The following is a 23467-nucleotide window of genomic DNA, read 5'->3' on the forward strand; positions in this document are numbered from 1 at the left end:
GAAAAGGGTTTGGCAAGCTCTCACACCACAAGGTACTACTAGTCCTGAACACTCCAGACACTCCTAAGCTTAGAATAATAAGTGGGCAGCTAGGTGGTACATTGGATAGAGAGCCAAGCCTGGAGTCATCTTCCTGAGTTCAAATCGGGCTTTAGACACTTACTAGCTGTCTGACCCTGATCGAATCACTTAACCCTTTTTACCTCAGTTTCTTATCTGTAAAATGAGCTGGAGAAGGAAATGGCAAATCACTCCAGTATCTTTGCCAAGAAAACCCCAAATGGGGTCACAAAGAGTGTAACAAAACTGAAAATAAGGCTTCGAGAGGCAGCTTGGCATAGTGGATTTCTAGGTTTTGATTTCAAATTTCAATAAATTTGAAAGACAGGAAGACCTGGGTTTAAGTACCACCACTGACAAATAGTGGCTTTCAGTGACACAGGCAATTTCTAAGACTACAAACTACAGAAAAGTGTCTACTTGCTTGTGGTAGAGGACATTTCCTTACCAAGAATTCCTCATACCAAGGAAATTACAGGGCCAATATCTGTTCTTCTAACTCTGCCCCTCCCTTCCTCTCTGACATAAAAGGCTTGAGAATATGAAGAGGAGCAATTAAAAGAAATACCTGAGGACTTTTATCAGGAGTTTGATACAAGAAGGAATTAGGAGTGATTAAATGTAATCAATACAAAGTTTGAGAAAGATAACCCAGACTGAGAAGGGTAGAGATAAGTGGTGCCAATAGGCTCTGTAAAAGCCAGAGGGAAAGGGCATATAAAGAGCAGAGGTAGCACCCAATTTACACACAGGTTGGGTTTCAAAAATCAGTTCATTCTTTCATTCATCCAAATGGCAAATATTTATTGAGTGCAAAGCACAATCTTACATTACAGTTATTTGTGTGCTGTACTTCTACTACTAACATACAGGCTCCATGAGAGCAGGGATTATTTCTTATCTAAACTTTGTATCTCCCTATGTACAATGTGTTCATACATTAGGTGCTTAATAAATGTTTGTGAATTGAATAAAAAAGATGAATAAGTCATTTATGTTCATTATAAACAAGAATAAATACATACAAAGTACATGTGTAGGGTAGATGCTCAAATCCCTGAAGAGCAGGAAGATCTACTACAGGGGGGAGAGTTTCTTCCCTTCTATATTTTCCCCCTCCCCACTTCCACACTGACCTCCAACCTGTCCCTGAAGGCTGTGGGAATTCCCTCTTACCGAGAGAGCCCTCACTCCTCCACTAGGGCTGGATGACTACTCTTAGGGTTTGGATGCGAAGAGATGGGAGTCCACAGCTCTGGACCACCAAGCCTTACCATCTTTCCCGACTATCCCAGTGCTGTTATCTGAACTACGTTTATACTATAAGGACTCAGGGATCTTACCATCAACCCCATAGCTTCACATTTTCTATTTTAAGACCTTTCTATCTGTCTCTACAGCTAAACTTCTTGTGTGTCTCCCTCAATTACAGGTTGAGAGCTGGAAGCTGCCTCAATTTTCCTATTTGAATCCCCAATGTTTAGCTTGTATCCCAGATTTGTATTCCACAGAGTTTAGCTTGGTGCATAGTAAGTGCTTTAACAATCCTTTTCATTGATTCGTTGTGATAGTATAGTTAAATTTTTTGTTTCCCAAGCACCTTGTACAGTGTTTGGCACACAGTAAGGACCTGCTTTTAAAGAAAAAAAAAATCTTTGTTTAATTGAATTGACCAAATAAGGGAAGCAGTATTTCCAATATATTATGACTTGAACAGACCACACCCTGGAGCATTGTTCTGGGCACCCCATTTTAGGAAGAGCATTGATAAGTGAGAGAATGTTAAGAGTATTAAGTTATTTACTAGAATGGTATATAAATGGCTTTGAGTTCATGCTTCATGAAGACTGGCAGAAGAAATGGAGAATGTTTAGTGTGGAGAAAGGATGAGTTAGAGGGAAAAAAATAGCTGTTTTTAAATATATCAAGGCCTGTTCTATTTGGTTTCTCAAGACGGAGCCCAGAGCAATAGGTGGAAATTACATGGAGGTAGATTTACATTTGACTTACCCAAAAACTTTTACAACTTTTTAAAAACTAGAAGTATCTAAAAGTTGAGTGGAGCTCTGAATTCTGAATACTGATTTTTGGTCTGCCATGACATTCCTACTTTGAGTGTTTTCAAGTCAGGAACTACATGACTACCATACCATAAAGAAGTTTAGAGTCTATTTGGCAAGCTACAACTTTGTGGAGTAGGTGCTAAAACTTTGTGGAGTAGGTGGATGGATATGATGTGCACACAGAGAGACATAATGCCAGGAATGGGAGCAAAGGAGTGACCTCCAATAGGCTTTGGCTATATGTCACTGTTGTTTTTTTTTTTCTGAAAGGAACCAATTTGATCTTCTATCTTGAAAGCCTTTTCCATTTCTCCTCAAATAAAAAATGTCTCACCTATGCATTAGCCCAACTATTGCTTAATGCAGAGGTTCCCATATTTGGCCTACTGGTCCCTTTAAAAAAAGTTACTCAGTGTTCCCTGGAAATCTACTTTCTTTAATCCTTTAATGGCTTAAAAAAATTTGTCATTTCAAAAAAAATATTAAAAATGTATCTTAAATTTAATAATTTATTGTAAATTTGTGGGTTTTTTCCTGCATTGAAATTTTGATGATGAAATATTGAGTCATGCAACTTTATACTATCATACTGTAAATAAGTCATTACTTGAACATATTCCTTCAGAGGCATGCTGGACACATGACAAGTTCTGCCTGCCAACACTTGCTTGTAAAAACCTGTCAGTGGAATTGATCATTGATAAGTTATAACTTTCATTTTGTGCCTTTCTTTGGAAAATGTCATCACAAGGACTTTAATTGTTACACAACAGGCAAAACATGTAGAAGGGTTTTTCAAAATTTTCTTCTCTTCTTTCCTTATGTTTCCACCACCCTCTTATTTTATTTAATGCCCCATAATTATACCTGAGACTACTCCCCACCCCCCTTTTGTTCCAGTGCCCTCCTGGTATCAATTACTTTGGGAACCTCTGGAACAAAGGCTAGCATTGCTTCATCAATATGGTACTTTTTGGAAGTTCCTTTAAGGACATCTTTGACATAAAGAGTCTGTGCATTTCCTCAGTGCTCTTTGCTACCACTCTCTTCTCCTTTGCAGACTCACAACATGCAGAGTAAAGGTTACACAGCTATGAAAAAACTGGAAAACTATCCCATGGGTATTCTAGGGCATGATGTAGAATCCTAAAAGTTTGCAAATAATCTGTGAGAGCTATCTTCCTAAAAAACCCAACAGGGTTGATGCAGTCTGAATCATTTAGAAATTATCTACTTAAAAACGACTAGCAAAACCAATTACATATGCAAAAACAAGGAATAAAATTGCATCCTTAAGGTGGGATAAATATTTAACAGAAATCTAATTACTAAACAACAGACAAATATATTTGCTTTCATTTCTAGGTCAATCTGAAGATCAGACACTGTAGCTTTACTTTCCTTTCTTTCCAGGTAGTTGTGCTCAGGGTGTTAGTCAAGTCAGTCAGTAAACATTGATTAGGCACTTAGTGTATGCCGGCTGTTGTGACACAAAATGAGGCCAAAGCCAGTCCATGCCCCTAAGGAGCTCAGTCTATCAGGGGAGACGACGGCATACGAACAAGCATGCACAAAGCAAGCAGCGCACAGATAAACGGGAAATAACAGAGGTGGGGTAGAGAGCTTCCAGTGCTGCCAGGCACCGTCCTGAGCACTTCTGCCAAGAAAGGCTAAAACAGCCCCTTTCTCCAGGGCCGCACCTTCTCCGAGAGGAGACAAAACATTAACAGCACCAGGCTTCTGCTAGACAGAGGGAAATGGAAAGTGGTCTCAGGAGTGAAGGTGCCTGTAGCTGGGAAGGCCAGGAAAGGCCTCCTGCTGGAGGTGGAATTGGAGGTGGGTCGTAAAGGAAACCAAGACAGAGACTGGGGAGGTGGAGGGGCCGAATCTGGGGCATGGGGAATGGCCAAGTGGGAGATGGGAGACGGCCCCCAAAATCCCCATTTCTAAGAGAACTCATTGAAAAGAATTCTTGCCTCTCAGCGGGGAAAAAGCCTTTACTGGTCAACACGAAGGGGATCTCCACCGACTCGAAAGTTTCCCTTGGATTCGGGAGTGCCAGGGTCATGCCAGCAAATGCTGGAGCCGCTGGTCCACCTGTTACCACCTCAGGCGGGGGCACGTGGGCCGGCGTCGCCAGTCCCCCAGTCCGCCCCCGCCTTCCCCTCACCCGCGCGTGCGCGCAACTCACCTGCCTCGGGGTGGGGGGGGCGCGAGGCGGGCGGGGTACCCGCTGCCCCAGAAGCCGCGGTGGCTGCCGGGATGCGCCACAGCGGATGACCTTTAACCTGCGCCCAGCAGCCTCGGGCTGCACAAGGCGGAAGCCATGGCGGAGGCAGCTGCGTCCGCGGAGGCCTGCGAGGCGGGCTCGGGCCCGGGCACGTTCCCGGAGCGGGAGCGGGACTGCGCCGGGCGGAGGCTTCGGGTCCTTTCGGGCCATCTGCGGGGCCGGGCCCCGGCGGCGCTCGCTCTCAGCGAGTGCAGAGGCCGGGCCCCGGCTGCGGCAGCACCGGCTGCGGCTCCGCCCGCGGCTCCCGAGTCCAGCAGCATCCCCAAGAAGCGGTAGGTAGCGGCGGCGGGGCCGGGGGAAGGGGCCCGGGAGGTGGCGGCAAGGGCTGCCCAGAGGGGCCAGGCCCCCGCCGGCTGTCTGGGGGAAGGCACGTCCTGGGCTGAGTCGGGTTGGGGCTGCGGGCAGCGGGACCCCGGGCTGCCCAGCCTGGCCTCGGGTTTGGGGACCAGGATGGCGAGCCGGGCCACCTTGGGCTTGGTCGGGGCTGAAGGCGGGAGAACATCCTGGGCTGTACCTCTGGCCGCATCCGGCCGGGGTCAGAGACCTGGGGCCACCTTGGGCTTAGCTGGGACTGGGATGCTAGAGGTGGTTTTGGACACAGGTCCAGCTAGGTGGTTCGCTGGATAAAGCCTTGGACCTTGGAGGCAGGAAGATCTGAGTTCAAATCCGTCATCAGACTGCTAGTCAAGTCATTTGACTTCTGCATGCCTCAGTTTTCTCAACTGTGCAATGGAGAAAATAATAGTGCCTATTTCACAGGGTTGTGAAGATCAGATGAGATGACATTGGTAAAGCGCTCCGCACAATGCCTGGCACATGGTAGGAACTTAGTTAATGCTTATTTCCTTCCCATTGCCTCCTTCCCCTGCGTTGGGGCTGGGGAGTTGCTGTGGGGGGATACCTAGCCAGAGTCTGCGTGGGCTCTGGGGTCTGAGGGCTTTGCGGGCACCTTGGGCTGTGGGTTATATTGATTTCGTGTAATCGGGAGCTCCTGGAATTTACCATGAGAGGTGTCCAAAGGATGTTTGTCTGCTTTTCAGGGTAGTTCTTTCTTGGAATGCTAGACCTCGATCTGGTAGGTAATGGCCTGGGTCTACTTACTCGTCTGATGATGGGTAGTGGGTACTTTTCAGTAGTGAATTTTTCCCGTAATCTGTTCTCTGCCTTTTAATTGGGATGAATTTTGACTTGAAGAGAGTCTGTACAAGTGGAAGTAGCGATCTGGGACTCCTGCTTTCTATTGGAGGAGATGACTGCAGGGGACTTCCAAATCTGTCTGATGGCTTGGTGGGAGAAAGAACCTGGGAGTCTCTTGTGTAACTGTGAATGAAGGATGGATGTAGAGAAATTTTGGTCTCTTGAATTTTTCTCAGGGACTGGAACCAGGGCTGCAATGGGGACCCCTGATACAGGAATTAGCTAGGGTGACTGTATTCAGGTTTTTCCGGGGCATAGTGGAGTACCTAATGCTTGTAGTCTTATACTTTTCAGAGTGTCTTCACATAGGTTGTCTCACTTGATCCAGACAAAAACTTGGTTAAATAGATGGCAGAGGTTATATCCTTATGATTGGGGGAACCTTGACCCAGGGTTGGGAAAGGAATGCAAACATAGTTAAATAGGGGACCCAGTTTTTTTTTATTAGGAAATATGTATAGTCAGTAGGGATAATGGATTCAAGTTTCAAAGTGGAGATATGACCTCTGGTTAAAGACTTTATTAAATCTGCTATGCTCTGGTTAACTTGTCATGGATTTTTCTTCATTCAGACTTCCATAACTTTTTGACTTCATTTCCTTTCCTGTGAACCACAGGGAGTGTCTTCTTGGTACCTGGTAATTTGTATTAGCTAGTGGTAAAAATCAATTACATATAAGTTTTGTGAGGTGTGACTCACAGTTGCTGATGATTCATAGATAATCAACTTTTCTAACTGTTCTCTGTGTCTAGGCCTGCTAAATGCTGAGCCTAGATTAGGTGTCTGACTTGGAGTTAAATATTGTATAGTAGAAAGCGTTCTGGATTTTGGTGTAAAGAAACCTGGTTATGAATTGCTTTTAGGCCACTTGTTCAACTTCTGCCTCCCAACATTTGCCAGATTTGCGACCATAGGCCAGTCACTTAACCTCTCAGAGTCTCAATTTCTTCATCAGTAAAATAGAGATAATACTTTCACTTACCTATCTCAGGGGCATTGTAAATTTTGAAATGCTTTAGAAATATGAGCTGTGTAAATGTGAGTTATTGTTCATATGACCTATTTTTGTAGGTTATTTGTGGTGAATTGAGGCCTTGCTTCCACCATCTACTGCCCTTCTGGGTCCTAGACTATTAATTATTAGAGCCAGGCTAGTAGGGAATCAAGGCACATGATGGAACAAGACAGTGACCTGTGTATGTCTGAGTGTGATTGTGTTTTAATTCCAAAACCAAATTATCTTGAAGTTTATTCATTGTTTTGTGTTAACTGAAACTTTTCTTCTTTTTGTTGGCACAAATAATAAAGTTGAATCTTTGTGTTTTTACTGTTTTATCTGGTTACTAGCTATAGTTAAATTTACTTTAGACTGCAATGATAACTTCTGTGAATCCTCTTTTTTATTTCGTTTTTATTTTGCTCGCATAGCATGTCATCAGAATGACTGAACAATTTGGAAAAGGCAGCATTGAGTGGTGTGGATACACTGTTGGGTTCAGCTTCTGGAGATTGGGGTTCTAATTTATGATTCAAAGCAAGTAACTTTACTTCTCTTGTCCTCAGTTTGCTTGTCTGTAAAATGAGGGAGTTGGTCTCTGTCTCTTCCCTTTTAGCCCTCATCATCTGTATCTGCAAGCTTATTGAACAATTCCAGTTTGCTTGCCTTTTACAATAGTGATCTGTGATAGTGATCTATCTCTCCTGCTCAGATCCCGTAAATTTGTATTTGGTTGAGTTGTTGGGTAGAGTTTTTAGATTGTCAGACTGATTCTAGTCCTTTGCTGACTCTTTACCTATCTAAAATTACTTTGTATTCTTTGGCAAAGGGAATCCTCTCCACTTAATCTTTCTTAGCCTTAGTTTTCAGCTTTTGGGAAGGATTATCATGGACTAGGAGTCAGAAAGCCCATGTTCATGTGCTGGTCTGCCGGTAGCTTATTAGCTATTTGATTAAAGCGTATCTCTTCACTCTTTTGAACCTCACTTTCTTGATCACTTACATTTACATAGTGATGTAAAGTTTGCAGATGTGCTTTATGTATATTATCTCATTGGATTCTCACAACTACCCAGTGAAGTGAGGTACTGGCTGTTCTTGTCCTTGTCTTATAGATGAGGAAACAAATTCAGAGACTTTATCTGTGGGTTGAAATAGGTAATGTTGGGGGGAAGATTTGAACCCAGGTCTTCAGTCTACTAAGCCTTTCTTTGATGTGGTTGAACAAGACTTCATCTAATCTCAACCTTCTAAGTTAGGCCTTTCCTGATTTCCTCCCAGATGCTAGTGCTCTCCCACTTAATATCCTCCTTGTACATACCTGTATGTGGGGATGTTATTTCTCCTTACAGAGTATATGCTTGTTGAGGTCAGGTACTATTCCCTAGCACCAGGTACTTTACATGGGCTTAATAAAAGCATGTTGATTGATGGATGATCTGTAAGGGCCCTTCTACAGATCACAGTCTGTCATTCTGTGAAATTTTGTATCCTTCCCAAAGCCTAGCAGTGCCTAGCACCTATTAGGTACTTAATACATATTGAATGAATGAGGAGCACATAGTGGTACCAGGAAACACATTTTTATGTAATAACTTCATATTTGAATTATTTCAAGAAGTCTCTATCTAAAGCTTTTGTACCCTTATGGATAAAAAAAAATTCCTTCTTTCCATTCTTCCGCATGTACCAATACCATTTTACCTGACTTCAGCTTTTGTTCTAGCTTAAGTTTGTATTAGATGGATCATAGAAATCCTGTTGTAGTCTTAGTAGAGAGGTTGTATCTCCTTGATTGAAAGTCAAATAAACAGCTGTATGAAAATAGTTCTTTTTATGCATAATTCTAGTACAGTCTTTACTATAGATATGTAGTTGTTAGCGCATTCCTGAGACTGTGGTAAAAGGTAAATTTTTATTTAAAAAAAGACTATAGAATTCTTTTTAAAAATTGAATACATTTTTATGAATTTTTTTTCATTATTTGGGTTTTACCCAGTGTCTTCTGCTCCTCCTTTCCCAAAGAGCTATCCTGCATAACAAACAAAAAATTTTTTTAAAAAAAGAGGAAGAGAAAAATTAAGCAAAATGGTCAATATGTTGAAAAAACCTGACATTGTATGGAATACTTCACTGGTATTTCCCTACTTCGTACTTCACTTTTGTAGCATAGTAGATAGAGTGCTGGGCCTGGTATCAGGAAAACTGGAGTTCAAATGTGGCTTCAGACAGCAGCTGTGTGAACCTGGGCAAATCATTTAAACCTCTGTTTTGCCTCAGTTTCCTCAAGAATCAAATAAAATATTGGTAAAGCACTTAGCACAACTCTGGCACATAGTAGGTGCTTAATAAAATGCTAATTTATTTCCTTCACTCTGCAAAGGGATTGGGGGGAGATAACCTCTCACATTTCTTCTTTGGGGTTAAACTTTGTGATTTTGCAACCTTCATTGTCAATTGTTTTCTGGTAGTTATTCTTTCCATTTGCATTGTTGTGTGTGGTCATTTTGTATATTGTTTTATTTGGCTTTGATTACTTCAGTTTGCATCAGTTCACATAAATCTTTCCATGATTGTTTGTGTTCATTGTGTTCATTGTTTCTTATAGCACAAGAATATTCCATTAGATTCATGTGCCACAATTTGTTTAACCGTTGTTCAGTCTATAGGCATCTATCTACTTTGTTGACAGTAATTTATAAATACAAAAATCGTCTGTAAATATTTAGATGCATATGGAGTGTTTCTTTTTGTCAAGTCCTTTTTGAGGTTTATGCATAGCACTGGATTGTCTAGGTCCAGGGTTATGGGCATTTTAACTACTTTATTTGTTTAACTGCAAATTGCTTTCCAGAATGGTTGTATTAATTCCCTGCTTGATCAGCAATTCATTAGTGAAGGCTATTGAATTCACCTTGTACTTTTACCCTTATTTTCTAGAAAGCTGAAATTTTTCAGACATCATGATATATATAATAAGAGTGAGAGCATTACCTAAAAAAGTTTCTTTCTGCAAAAACACACTTCCTTTGAAATAATCATAACTTAATATCTTGGAACAGAAATGATTTGTAGGGGTTTGTTTTGGAAGGTATACTGAAGTATGATATTTAAATTTCACATCTTAACTCGAAGCTGCCCTTTGCCATGTAGTTTAACTGCATTTATTAAGTGCCTACTATGTATAGAACCCTGTGTAGGATATTAGGTGTGATTCAAAGTTTAATTTAGATACTGTTCTCATGAGGTTTGTAGTCTAATAATTCTTCATGTAGAAAATTTGCTCATTTTATAGGCAGTTGCTTCCCTCCTTCAGAACCTTATAATCCAAGAGATGCAAAAACTTCAGGGATCTGGCCCATATCATGCCTTAAACAATCCCAATATACGGATTATCCTATTTCTGTTTGATTACATAGATGGAGAATTCATTACTTTTGCAATAGATTATTTTACTTTTAAATCTCTTTTAATTGTTAAATATTTCCATTATATCTGAGCACTAACTCTTTGTAACTTGCAGCAGTTGATCTTAGATCTGTCCTTTGAGCCAAGCAAAGCAAGTCTAGTCCCTTTTTAAACTAAAAGCCCTTCAGATAATTTGAAGATAGTCAGTCATGTTTCCTCTTAAATGTCTTCTTTTTGGTAAATAGTCTTAATTCATAGTATCATTGCTTTAGAGCTGCAAGAGATTTCAGAAGTTGTGTTATCCAAACCTCTTATTTTACAGATGATGAAATTGAGGACTAGGGATGTTGGGTCTTAGCTGAGATCACATCAGTAAATTTAAACAGCTGGATCCTCTGACTCCAAAACTAGCACTCTGTCTACTGTATCATGCTGCTTTACAAGTTTAACGTGGTCTCAAGTCTTCCTTACCATTTTGGTTTCTCTCTGTTGGACAAAACCCTGATTGCTAAAATGTGGTACCTAGAATTAAGCACATTGTTCCAGGTGTGGCCTGAGCAGGTTAGAGTAGAATTGAAAAGCTAGTGCTCTGGCTAATGCATATATATACTCACTAATATAGCCCAGGATGGTTTTTGGCTAATTCAGTATATCTTTTGAAGACTAATTGAGCTTGAAAAATCCCATGTCCTTTCAACACAAACTGTTGTCTAACCATTTTTTGTCAATCATGTATTCATGCAGTTTATTTATTTTATCCAAGTGTAGGATTTTATATTTATTCTTGTTACATTTCATCATGCTAGTTATAATTTACAGATGAGAAAATTTCTGTAAGTGAAATCACCATCAATTTCCATAGTTTACGTTATTGTTTTAAACTGTGTGTGCATGTATGCATGTGCATGTGTGCAAAATATTACATGGTCCTTCTTGCCAATTTGGGCTTCCTAGTCTAAGAAATAAGACAGAACATAAATTCAGAAGATAGGTTAGTTTAAAAAATTCCTTTTGTGTGTAAGCTAATTGTCTTGGTGGAAAAAAACAATGTAGGGGAAGAGTAGGTTGGGGGAAATAGAACAAAGAAAGAATGAGAGAATGTCTTAATTTCTTTCCATTTCTAAATCATATAATTTTATGATTAAAACCTAACTTGAGGTCTTTTCCTCTCTAAAACCCACTTCTCTGCAAACCCAGTTTCTTCTTTGTTTATGAATTTCTGTCAGTTCAGTCACCAGTCTCCTGGTCCCTGTGCTCAGGGCTTTGATGTCATCCTTTAATTTCTCATTTCCTTCTCCTCTCCCAATCCAGTCAGGCATTAAATGCTGTTCATTTCTCTTCAAAATTATCTTTGTGGATGCACAGTCCATCCAGAGGACCTTGGATTTGGAGTTTGAGAATCTGGGTTTAAATTATACCTTTACTATTTGTGACCTTGGGAAATCCACTTAAACTTTCTTTCCCACAGTTTCTTCATCTGTAAAATGAAGAGGTTGGGTTAGGTGATCTCTAAAGATCTTCCCTTGTGTAATATTCCCTAATTGCTTCTAATTTACAGTAGTACCACCGTAATACAGAGCCTTTCATTTCATGTTATTAGTCCCTCTGGTATATAGAATCTCCTTCTGGACTATTTTCGAGGTTGGTCTTCCTAAAACAAGTTTTATCAAACTATATTTTAATAAAGTATCTGAAATATGCCCTCCTCACTGCTCTTTCTTTGTGTCCTTAGCTTTGGAGTCTTTCATAAGGGCCAAGAAGAGGAGAGAGCTAAGGCTAAAAAGAAATAAGGACCTTTTGGTAGTAAAAGTTTCTTGGGCCAGTAAGCCTTGCTGAGGACAGGTGCTGTTCCTTAGACATGCGATTAAGACAAATTGTCCTAAAACATTGCTTTGCATATTTTCATTCTGTGCTCCAAGTATTCTTTGACTACCAAATAAGTCTGTACTGTTTTTTTCCCTGACGTTAAAAGCTCTCTATTATTCATTCCCTCAATAATGTATGATCCTCTCTATAGTTTCTTAATTTTAGCTCCTACCTAACTGTCAATATTATTCAATTTGAATGTAGTAATTAGATGCTAACTTATACAATATACAAGTGAAGGTAACTTCTTCACCTGCTGGGTGACCCTCAGCTTTTATTTTTTTAGAGACTATGGTAATTCATGATTTGCAACCACACAGTTTCATTAGAAAAATGTTGTTCAAATTTGTTTCAGGGTAAAGTTTTGACTTCTTGAAAGCATTGAATAATTTTCCAAAGGCCATCCATCCCTCTGTCCTTTTCTTCCATTCTTTGTCCAGTTCGTTGCTCATACTCAGTCTGTCGTGTGTGCGTGTGCATGTGTTTTTGTGTGAATGAGAGACTGAATTGAGTATGACCAATGAGAAATATTTGTATGTGTTTTGATCTATGAAATAATGATGGCTAAGTTGATTGCATACATATATCATAGTCTGAACAACAGTTGTTATTGTAGTAATATTTCATTTCATGTACAACTTTGTTGTAGCCATTCCCATTTGATGGGCATTTGCTTTGTTCCATACTACAAGAAGTGCAGCTATAAATATTTTAATATATATGGGACCTTTCTTTTGGTATTGACTTCCTTGGATCAAAGACTATGAACACTTTAGTCACTTTTCAGTATAATTTCAAATTGCTTTCCAGAATGATTGAACTAGTTTTCAGCTCCATCAGTATCATATATTAATTTGCCTTTGTATTTATTTAACTTTGAACTCTGCATTGTTGAAAACTTCTCTTTCTGTTGTGTTACCCAGATTGTCAGGAAAAAGTAGCATGTAGGAAAATTAGTACTTCTAGATCAAATTGTTTTTCTATTTTTTCAGTCATGATTCCATTTTGGATTTTCTTGGCAATATACTAAAGTGGTTTGCCATTCCTTCTCCAGCTCATTTTACAGAAGAGGAAACTGAGGCAGTGTTAAGTGACTTGCCCAGGGTCACAAAGCTAGTAAGTGTCTGCAGCCAGATTTGAAATCATGATTCTAGGTCTTCTTGATTCTAGGCCTGGCATGTGTCTACTGTACCACCTAGCTGCCTAGTCTTGACCAACCCCATGCAAATAGGAGTCTTTTCTAAGACAGTCCTAACAAGTAGCTTTCTAGGCTTTGTCTGAAGAGCTCCAGGAAAAGAGAACTTGCTATCTCAGGAGGCAGCTCATCCTGTCTTTAGACAGTTCTCATTGGTATGAAACTTTTCCTTACTGAACTGAAATCTGTATTTTATTAACTACACCTGTTGTGGCAGTGCACTACAAGTCTAAGCTCTTATCCACATGGTAGCATTTCAGATATGTGAAGACAATAAGTGTATTCTCTCTTTCATCTTCTCCATGCCAACCAAACTCACTTCTGTCCATTGCTCTCAGTCTCCTAGTTAAACTCCAACTCTTCAGTGCCCTTTCTGAAATGTGTCACTCAGGAGTGAACACAATACTCCAGATACTATCCAGCCAGGACAGAGTATGAGGATTTATCACTTCTCTTGTTCTGGACACAAAATTTCTGCTAATGCGACTTCGAATTTCATTCAGTTTATGGCTGCCTTGTCAAATTTTTGACTCATTTATTTTGAGCTTATTGCCTACTAAGATTCTGAGGTCTTTTTCATATTAGCACCTTTTCCCATAAGATTGTATTTCCCCAGAACTAGTTAATGACATTAATCAAAGTACACATGTACATCTAGGTGTGATAGGAATATGATTCGATATGTGGCACAGATGCAATTCTTAAAAGGAATTAGACTGGAGCAAAATGAAAAATAAGCATATTAATAAAATAAAAAATGTAGACCAAATCTTTTCAAATTGTGTTCTCTTACTTTATTAGTCACCACCATAATACTCTTTAAAAAAAACACTAGTCACAAATACAGAATAGAGAAAAGAAACAAAAACATACCATAAGCTTAAATAAAAAGTAAGAAAGGGAAAAAAAGCATGTACATAGCAGAAAGTAAGAGGATTCAAAATATGTTAACAAATGTTCATTTCAAGAAAGCCTATATGATATATACTACACATTGTATTGAGAGCTGTCCATCTTTTCTTTGCTTCCTTGTAAGTTTTCTTTTGTTCTCTGCTATATACTTTTTTACTTTGTTCTTTTTTTCCTCTCCCTTTTCCCCTCTAGAAGGCTACTGTTAAGTATGGGTATATTGCCCGATAGCTGTAAATATATGCATACATGTATACATATATCTATACATGTATAGACATATACTTTCTCAAATATATTCTGCTTCTGATCTTTGTTTTTGTTTGTGTAAATCTCGTTTCCCATCCCTCTTGCCTCCTCTATTTTACTTCTACCCCCTACCTTGTGTTCCTGTTATTTGCTGACCTCCCCTCCAAGGATCTCTCCCCTATCCTCCCATTCTCATAAATCTAAATACTGTTCTATACCCCCTTTTGCCTATTCCCTCACCCTCCTTTCTAAAGATCACTTCTTTGTCCTCTCCTCCCTCCCTATCCCCTTACCCTTTTATTTCTTCTAAATTTAGAAGACTTTTATACTCTTCTAAATATATATGCACTGTTCCCTCTTAAACCTATTCCCAATGAAACTAGGTTACCAGAACTACCAGCCCTTCTCCCCTAATTCCTTTGTATCAGTTCTTCCCCTTGCATCTCATTTGTATAAAATACTCTTTTTAGCTGTTCCTAAATGCTTTTACTTTTTAAATTCATGATACTCAGATTTACTCTAATCCTATCATATGAGCTACCCAATTATTAATAAGAATCTTAGACATATGTTTTGCATTTTGCATATAAAGTAAAAGGTCTGTCCTTATCGAATCCCCTGTAATCAGTCTTCAGAATGTACTTTATGTTTCTCTTGTCTCTTCTGCGTCAAATCTTCTTTTAAGTTTTTTTTTTAAACAAAATTTTGAAAGTCTGACAGTTGATCAAATGTCCATTTTTTTTTTTAAATTCAGGATTATGCTTAATTTTTCTGGGTATGGTATCTTTGGCCAGAGCCCCAGTTCTTTTGCTTTTTGATATATAGTGTTCCAAGACCTGCTGTCCTTTAATGTCTCCACTGTTAAGTCTTGTATGATTCTAATTGTGGCACCATCATATTTAAATTGTTTTATTTTTGTTGCTTTTAATATTTTTATCTTTGAGCTGGGGGTTTTGGAATTTTACGGTTGTATTCCTATGAGTTTGTATTGCCCAGGCAATATTCACAGCTCTGAGGGCGACTATGAATTTGCTGGTGTAGACTCTCCATATAGAAGGCAGAACAAAAACATTGATTCAGACACTAGCAAGCCAAATCAGTCTTAGTAGCCAAGAAGCTAATACACATTATCACTGCGGGGGACAAAGCCATTCTCAAACCTCCCTCTGCCCCTCCTGCTGGTCCTTACACTCAGAAGCCTGTCTGTTTGCCTTTGTCCTCTCTCTCTCAGCCCTAATTGCTCTCAATAACTTCCTCTCAGTTCTGCTCCACCCTTCCTGTTCTGCCCATTCAGCAAGCTCCTCCTACCACATGTAACTTAGGCTTCCATGTGATTTAAGCAGATCACATGGGCCTATTAATGAATGAGAAAGAGCTTCCCATTTAAATTGCCATTTCAGAGTTTTTCCTGATAGGATCTCTTTTAAGTGGTGATCCATGGATTTTTTTCTATTTCAACTTCCTTCCTTGTTCTAATGCTTCAGGACAGTTTTCTTTAGTTATTGTATCAAGATTCTTTTTTTATCATAACTTTCAGTTCAGTTATTTTTATGTTTTCTCTTCTTGATCTATTCTCTAGATCTGTTGTTTTTCTTATAGGATGTTTCACTTTCTCTTCTATTTTTTCATTATTTATATTTTGTTTAATTGTTTCTTAATCTTTTATGATTTCACTGGCTTCACTGTACCCAATTCTGATTTTCAAGGTGTCATTTTCTTCTTTAAGATGTGAGATCTCCTTTTCTAGTTGGTTGACTTTTCTTTCATAATCTTCTTGTTTTTCTAGGATTATTCTTATTTTTTTAAAATTTTTCCTCCATCTCTGTCATTTGATCTTTAAAGTCCTTTTTAAGATCTTCTGTGATTTCTTTTTGGGCAGATGACCATTTGACGTTACTCTTTGGGATAGAAGGGAGTTTCTTTGCTTCAATATCCTCCTCTAAAGATGAACCCTGGTCTTGTCTATTCCCATAATAACTTTTTATGGTTGATTCTTTCTCCTTTGACTGTATATCTTTTGGGGATAATAGCTTATTTTTTATAATCACTTGTAGCCTACAACCAATGCCAAACCTCCAACCTCCTGTGAATGCCCACAACCAGGGGCATTCTACCTCATTGCTTCTTCATTCATCAGGCTTTTGCTCTTTCCTTCTCTCCCCAGCTATCCCGTTTCCCCCCACTGTTAACAGAGGTTCCCCAACCAGCTAACCCCATGGTCTGCTGCTTGTTGTTAAAGCAGACCCTAGCCTGGAGGCGTTTACTCTTCACTGGGACCAAACCTTGTCCTGGGATTTTTCTTCTGATCTTCTCAAATTGTCCCAGGTAGACCCCTGTTGTTCACCTATTCTTACTAATTTTTACCCATACTTTGTTCCCCCTAAGGTGCTATTTTACCTTTTTTTTGTGGGAGAGAGTTGTGGGGGGAGAGCTTGGAATTTTCTTACCTATTCCGCCATCTTCCCAGAATCCTCTCCATAATACTTTTAAACTTTTTTTGATGAGCACAAATTCATCTTTTCCCTCCTACCACTCCTCCATTGTGGGGGTGGGTGTGTGACAAGGGAAGAAAAACAGCAAATATGCAAAACAAATTCCTCAAAATTAAAAGTGGTCTGACTGACAGATTTTTAGTTTGAAGGAACCTTAGAGATTATCAAACCAACCCACTTGATTAGTTTTTATTTTTGCCTGGACCATTAAATTCATTGGTATAGGGAATGCCTAGGGAGAAACTTCTATCTTGCACACTCCTGCTTTCCCTGCAATTGAGAAAGTTGCCTGGGGCACTGAGAAGTGCTCAGAATTCATAGCCAAGATTTGTCAAGATGGTGGACCTCATATCTCCTGACTTTGAGTCAAATTCTTTCTACTATACTACAGTGCTTCTTCTAACCTTCTCATTTTATGGATAATGCAACTCTTGCAGGTAAGAAACCCAGGTTTCCAGGTCAAGTTTGGATATGGAGCAAACTAGAGTTGAGTTTTAATGGGTAAACCTAAAGAACAGGTCTAAGGAGCTACTAATATTTGTGGCTGATATTTATATAATGCTTTAAGGTCTACAAAATTCTTTACAATATATCATTTTATTTGAGCCTCACAGCAATATTTTTAACTGGGTTTTATAAATTATCCTCAATTTATACATGAAGAAATTGAGTCAGAGAGTTGTTACTTAAGGAACAGACACTTAGTATGTTTACTTAATGCTGGATATTGTGCCAGACTAGTGAAGCAGTTACTTGTCCTCACGGAACTCCATTTAATTGGAGGATACAATTTGTACATATATAGATAAATTCAAAGTGATCTGGGTGGGGAGGATACTAGCAGCTGTGGGGTGGGGGAGATTGGGAAAGATTTCAAAGGTGGCACATGAACAAAATCTGGAAGGAAATAAGGGAATATAAGAGGAAGAGATGAGGGAGTGCATTCCAGGAACAAGGGCTAATCATTAGGAAGTCACAGAGATGGGAAATGGAGTGCTTATGTATGAGTAACAGTGAGGAGACTAGTTTAATTACATTGTTGAGTATGTGTGGGGGAGTAAAGTATAAGGCACAAAAGGTAAGTTGGGCCAGGTTGTGATGCGCTTTAAATGGCAAACAGGAATTTATATTTGTTCCTAGAACTAATAGGGAGCCACTAGAATTTATTGAGTAGGTGCACACAACTGCTGGGTGTTAAGAGGTTTGATTTGGACTTAGGTGTGCCTGACCCTAAGTCTAGCACTTTACATAGGGGTAGGGAACCTGCAGCCTCAAGTCTACTTGTGGCCCTGTAGGTCCTCAAGTCCTCACATCGATGTGAAGTTTGGATTCAGTCAAAGGACTGCACTTGAGGACCTAGAGGTATGTCATACTGCTTCTTAAATTTAGACAAGTTATGTTTGAGCAAGGATCTCACTGTAGGGATGTGTGTGATTTCAGTCAGCCCTGAAAACACTCCTGTGAGCACAGGCATCTTTTAGTACCTTTGCTGATACCTTTGCTTCTATTGTTTGTCCTGTCTTTCTTTGTTGAAGTGGACTGTGACATCAAGGTGATGCCTTGATTTGCAAGTGATTGTAAGTGAGGCATGTGAGGAGGTAAGTGTGGGAGGAGTATGCAAAGTCACCAGCTTCACTTTCTCCTTTTCAGTCATCTGGGTCCTGTGGCAAGATTATAAATCAGGATAACTGGAGATGACCCCCAACCTTCTGCTATTAGCATTCAGCTGAAGGAGTTGTTTTCAAAGTTACCAGTTGCCATACTCAGTCCTTATCCATCTATATCTTTCTGCAGTCTTTGACATGGTCATTCGCTCTCTGGCTGTATTCTTTTTTGCTGGGTCATCTCATCGGTTCCCATGGTTTCATTTATCATCTTTATATAGATTATTCTCAGATCTGTTTGTCTAGTTTTAACATATCACTTCACGTCTAGTCTTGACTCTGTTGGATATCTTGAATTGGACGTTTCATACTCATCTTTCCCCCTTTTTCTTTTCCCAGTTATGATGGGAGACCCCACTGTCTTCCTAGTCATCCTGGCTCCCAGGCTATATGTCATCTTCAGTACCTCGTTGTCTTACTCCTCGTAAAGTCAGTTCTTAAATCTTGTTGTTTTTGGTGGCTCCCTGTTTCTCTCAGGATAAAATGTAAAATTCTCTGGCTTTTAAAGCTCTATATAACCCAGCCCCTTATTACTTTTGCAGTTGATCCTCTGACACTGGTCTCTGTGCTCTTCTTTGTATAAGATGCTTGCATCTCAGCTCCGGACATTTTTACTGACTGTCCCTTATACTTGGAAGTTCCTCCCTCTTCATCTCTGCCTTGTCTTCCCTGTTTTCTTCTCTTTACATTTCAGTTAAAGTTTCAGCCTTTGCAAGAAGTCTTCCTGGTCAGCCTTAATCTTAATATCTTCACTCTGTCTATATTTTTAATTTAACCTTTGTGTATCTTTACTTGTTTGCAAGTCTATCTGTTTAGATTGTGAATTGCTTTAGAACAGAGATTATTTGTTGCCTTACTTTGTATCCAATGCTTAGCACAGTGCCTGGCCCATAATTTCTTGTTGACTTAACATTTTTTCCCTCCTGATTCTCAGACTTTCTAACCAGCTCACTTTAGATCCAATTGAACTGATTTATTTCAATGTCTTTTGTTGTTCTCTTTATTAAGGTAATTTATGATTGCAGTAATCAGCAGTTTGTCTTGTGGCACCACCTGATCAGCTCTTTTTAGTTGTATTTTTATGATCTCAGGCCATGGAATCAGACTTATTTCTTGAATTCCTAAGAAATGGAAAATGCTCATTCTCAAAGACAGATGGTCACTTTCTCCTAGGGTTAAAAGCGTTCCCACTTATTTCATTGACCAGTTGTTCCTTAGTTCTCAGAATTTAAGTTCAGTTAGCAACTCTCTTTTGGTACTTCTGTCTTCTGAGAGGTAAAACGATCAAGCAGGTATGCACATTTTTATTTATTCCCCCCCAAATTTATTTATTTGTTTTCAGTTTTCAACAATCACTTCCATAAGTTCCAAATTTTCTCTCCCTTCCTCTCCCTTTCCTCCTATTAAATACATTTTTACATTAGAAATGTTGCATAGAAAAATTAAAACAAATGGGAGAAAGCATGAGAAAATCAAACCTTAACAAAAGAGAAAATAGTCGGCTTCATTCTGTGTTCTGACTCTATAGTTCTTTCTCTGGATGTGGATGGCATTTTGCATTAGGAGTCCTTTGGAAATGTTTTAGGTTCTTGCATTGCAAAAATAGTTCCCGTACACTGTGACTGTTACTGTGTATCATGTTCTGTCTCTGCTCACTTCACTCAGCATCAGTTCATATGAGTCTTTCCAGGTTTCTCCAAAGTTCCCTTGTTCATCATTTCTTATAGCACAACAGTATTTCATCACTTTCAGATACCACAACTTGTTCAGCCATTCCCCAGTTGATGGGCATCCCCTTGATTTCCAGTTCCTGGACCCCGCATAAAGAGCTGTTACAGTTATTTTTGTACATGTGGGTCCTTTTCCCATTTCTATGATTTCTTTGTGGTACAGTCCTAGAAATGGTATTGCTAGGTCAAAGGATAAGATACACACATTTTAAAAATTGGAGGCTTTTAACAGAAGTGGAATTGACTGCCTTGGATGGTAGTAGGACCTCCCCTTACTTGATGCTTTCAGGCAGAGGCTAGAGGACCACTTGTCAGCAATATTCAAAAGATGATTCTTGGTCAGGAAGGGATTGATTGAACTCAGTGGTCTTTTGGGTCCCCTTTAACTCTTCCATCAATTGATACCATATTTTATATATCATCCTTCTACCCCTTCATCCAGTCACTAAGTCTTTTGATTTTCCTTTGCATTGTTTCTTGTACGTCTCTTCATTTCCATTGTCACTACTCTAGTTTAGGTTCATATTATCATACCTCTGGCTGCTCAGTGTTTTCTGTCTGAGATTACCTTCTTATTTACGTTACAATATGCTTGTTTGTACATACTTCCACACTGTTAGAATGTGAGTTCCTTTAGGGCAGTGATCATGTTTTTGTTTTGTATTCTATATGCTTAATACTTGATACCTAGAATAAGCTCTTTACACATGCTTGACTTAAGCCTACCTTTTCAGCTTTATTTTCTACTGCTCCCTTCCCCTTCACTTTGGCTAAATGGTTTTTTTTTTAACCAGAAATTTTTTCTTCTGGAATGATGGGGTGGTATGGCCACTGCCAGGGTTCCTGTGTCTCTCTGTCTGTTCATGACAGCTGGTTAGCAGTTGTTGCTGGTGGTGATGAGGAAGGTGACCCCCCCTTGCCACAAAGATTTTTCACTTCATGGTTGGCTGTGACTCAATATTTTATTATTCAAGCAAGCATTTTTTTTTATTATTTAGCATTTTATTTTCCCCCAGGTACATGTAAAAACAATTTTTAACACTTCAAAAAATGTTGAGATCCAATTTATCTCCCTTCTTTTTCACCCTCTTCATTGAGAAAGTAAGCAGTTTGATTTAGGTTATACATAGGTAGTCTTTAAGCAAGCATTTTACAGCACCTGCTGTGTGTACAGAACTCTGCTAGACATTGGGTGAGATGCAAAGTTTAGCTGAACCAGCCATTGTCTTATGGAGCCTACCATTTATCTGGGGCCTGGAGGACAGTAACATTTGAGTTGGCCTTTAAAAGTTATGAGTGAGAACATAGCAAAAGGTATAGAATGTTTTAAAGGGGAGAGTATTTCAGGCATAGGGAATAGCTGAACAAAGGTGGGAAGATATAGGGTACTTATGTTGTATTCTTTGAAATAACAGTTGTTTTGCTCCCTTCTTTGTTCATAGTTGGATTAATGAACAATGTATCCTATGTTATAGCTTAGAGAGAAACTTTGTGTCTATGCCCTTCCCAGAATCTCTACTCAAACTGTAGAATTTACAGAATATTATTCAAGAAGGGATGTTAGAGACCATCTAGTGCAAGTTCTCAGAACCTTTTTTGTGTCCTGGGCCCTTTTCAGGATGGTGAAGCCTATGGACTCCTCACAATGATATTTTTAAAGGCATAAAATAAATTATGTAGGGTTACAAAGGAAATTAATTATATTGAAATAGACAGACTTCATTGTAGTGATGAGGGTAAATGATATTTTGAGATATATCTGCAACATCTATAATGTGATATGAAAATATCTGTGATTTCTGTTGGTGACTATATCATAGGTACCACTGAAACTACTAATATTTCTTGCTTACATTCATGATTGAATATACAGAATTTTAATTAGAGGTTAATGAAAAGAAACATATAATATTTTTCCTATTCAAGTTAACAGATCCTTTGGGGCAGCTTAGATGGCACAGTGAATAGAGTGCTGGGCCTGGAGTTAGGAAGACCCCAATTCAAATCTAGTCTCAGTTATTAGTGCTGTTGACCCTTGGTAAGTCACTTAACTTCTGTCTGCCTCGATTTCTCCATTTGCAAAATGGGGATAAAAATGGTACCCAGAGCCTAAGGTTGTTATGAGGATCTAGTAACATAAGGTATGTAAAGCACTTTGCAAACCTTAAATTACTTTTTAAATATTAGCTATTCTTGTTCCTGAAATCTGTCCCTGGCTCTCCGTGGCTTTCAGGTTAAGAAATTATGAATTTCTTGTCATTTCATAGATGAGAAAACAGATTTTAGAGATTACTTGCTCAGTATTACAGAACTACATAATGAAGAAATTTGAATAGAATTGGTTGTATAAAGGGTTGTTCTCTTAGAAAGGGCCATTTCTTTTTTTAAGCTCTTAAAGGAGCTTAAAATATGTTACATGAGTGACTGTGGCATAGTGGATAAAGAGCTAGCCTTAAAGCCAGGAAGACTTGAATTCAGTCACTCAATCTTTTAGGGCAACTCTAGAATATGTGTTGTATAGAAGGAAGTGATCTTTGTGAATAGAGGGAATTTCCACTTCATATAGGAGTTACCATTAAAGGTCCAGTCCCTGTCCCTGTTCTACTTGGTAATGGTGGGGGTCAGGTTGGGGATGGAAGGCAGCATACTTAGTGGTTCCCAGTGGATATAAGAAAATATCGGAGATGAGGAAGATGGCAGAGTAGAAAGACAAAAAAATGCAGGCTTTCCCCACACAGCCCATAAAATACCTGTAGAGAGGGACTCTCAACAAATTTTGGAACAGCAGACGTGGAGAACAACAGAGTAGAGGAAATTTCCAGCCCAGGGTGACCTGAAAGGCCCATGGGAAAGGTGGGTTGCACTGGAGGCAGAGCCGAGCTTGGAGCCTAGCCCAGCCTTGGTGGTACAGCACCTCTTGATGAGACTCAGGGAGGAGGACACCTCGGGGGGGGGGGGGGGGGGGGCGGAATCTCCAGTTGCAGGAGCTGGTCCTCAGATCCCTCAACCCACAGGCACCAAAGATCAGTGATAGGGTCTTTTCAGCTGGCCAGGAAGGGAGAGGGCCTTCCCATAGCTCCGGCCTCAGGCAGCAGCCCGCAGAGGCCACATCAGGCAGGTGGCAGCAGATCTCAAGGTAGCCCCTACAGCAGCCTGAGACCATTGCTGGATCGTAAAAACCCCTGGGGGCACTGAGGGAGCTGGTATTTCTCTTGCACTGAATGGTGGCCCTGCCCCCACAGCTTGACTGAATCCCACTCTCCCCTCCCCCCAGTGCTAGCTTGGCGGAACTGGAGGTCAGGAGCCTGTGGAGAGGAAACGCTGCTAAGATTTTGGGCACAAAACT

The 23467-nt window shown here is 39.7% G+C and overlaps 1 protein-coding gene across 2 annotated transcripts in view; it reads left to right on the forward strand.

Annotated features, from left to right (window-relative positions):
- The first annotated feature begins 4420 nt into the window (after positions 1-4420).
- The window catches only part of AGPS (alkylglycerone phosphate synthase), a 151598-nt gene continuing 132551 nt past the window's right edge, over positions 4421-23467 (forward strand). For both annotated transcript variants that reach the window (XR_011967704.1, XM_072612420.1), the window contains exon 1: positions 4421-4685. Coding sequence is in view for 1 of the 2 variants with exons in the window: in XM_072612420.1 (XP_072468521.1) it covers positions 4450-4685 (236 nt within the window). In the remaining variant the exon portion in view is untranslated. The remainder of the gene's footprint in view (positions 4686-23467) is intronic.

Source organism: Notamacropus eugenii, chromosome 5, assembly GCF_028372415.1.
Source record: "Notamacropus eugenii isolate mMacEug1 chromosome 5, mMacEug1.pri_v2, whole genome shotgun sequence".
Taxonomy (NCBI): domain Eukaryota; kingdom Metazoa; phylum Chordata; class Mammalia; order Diprotodontia; family Macropodidae; genus Notamacropus; species Notamacropus eugenii.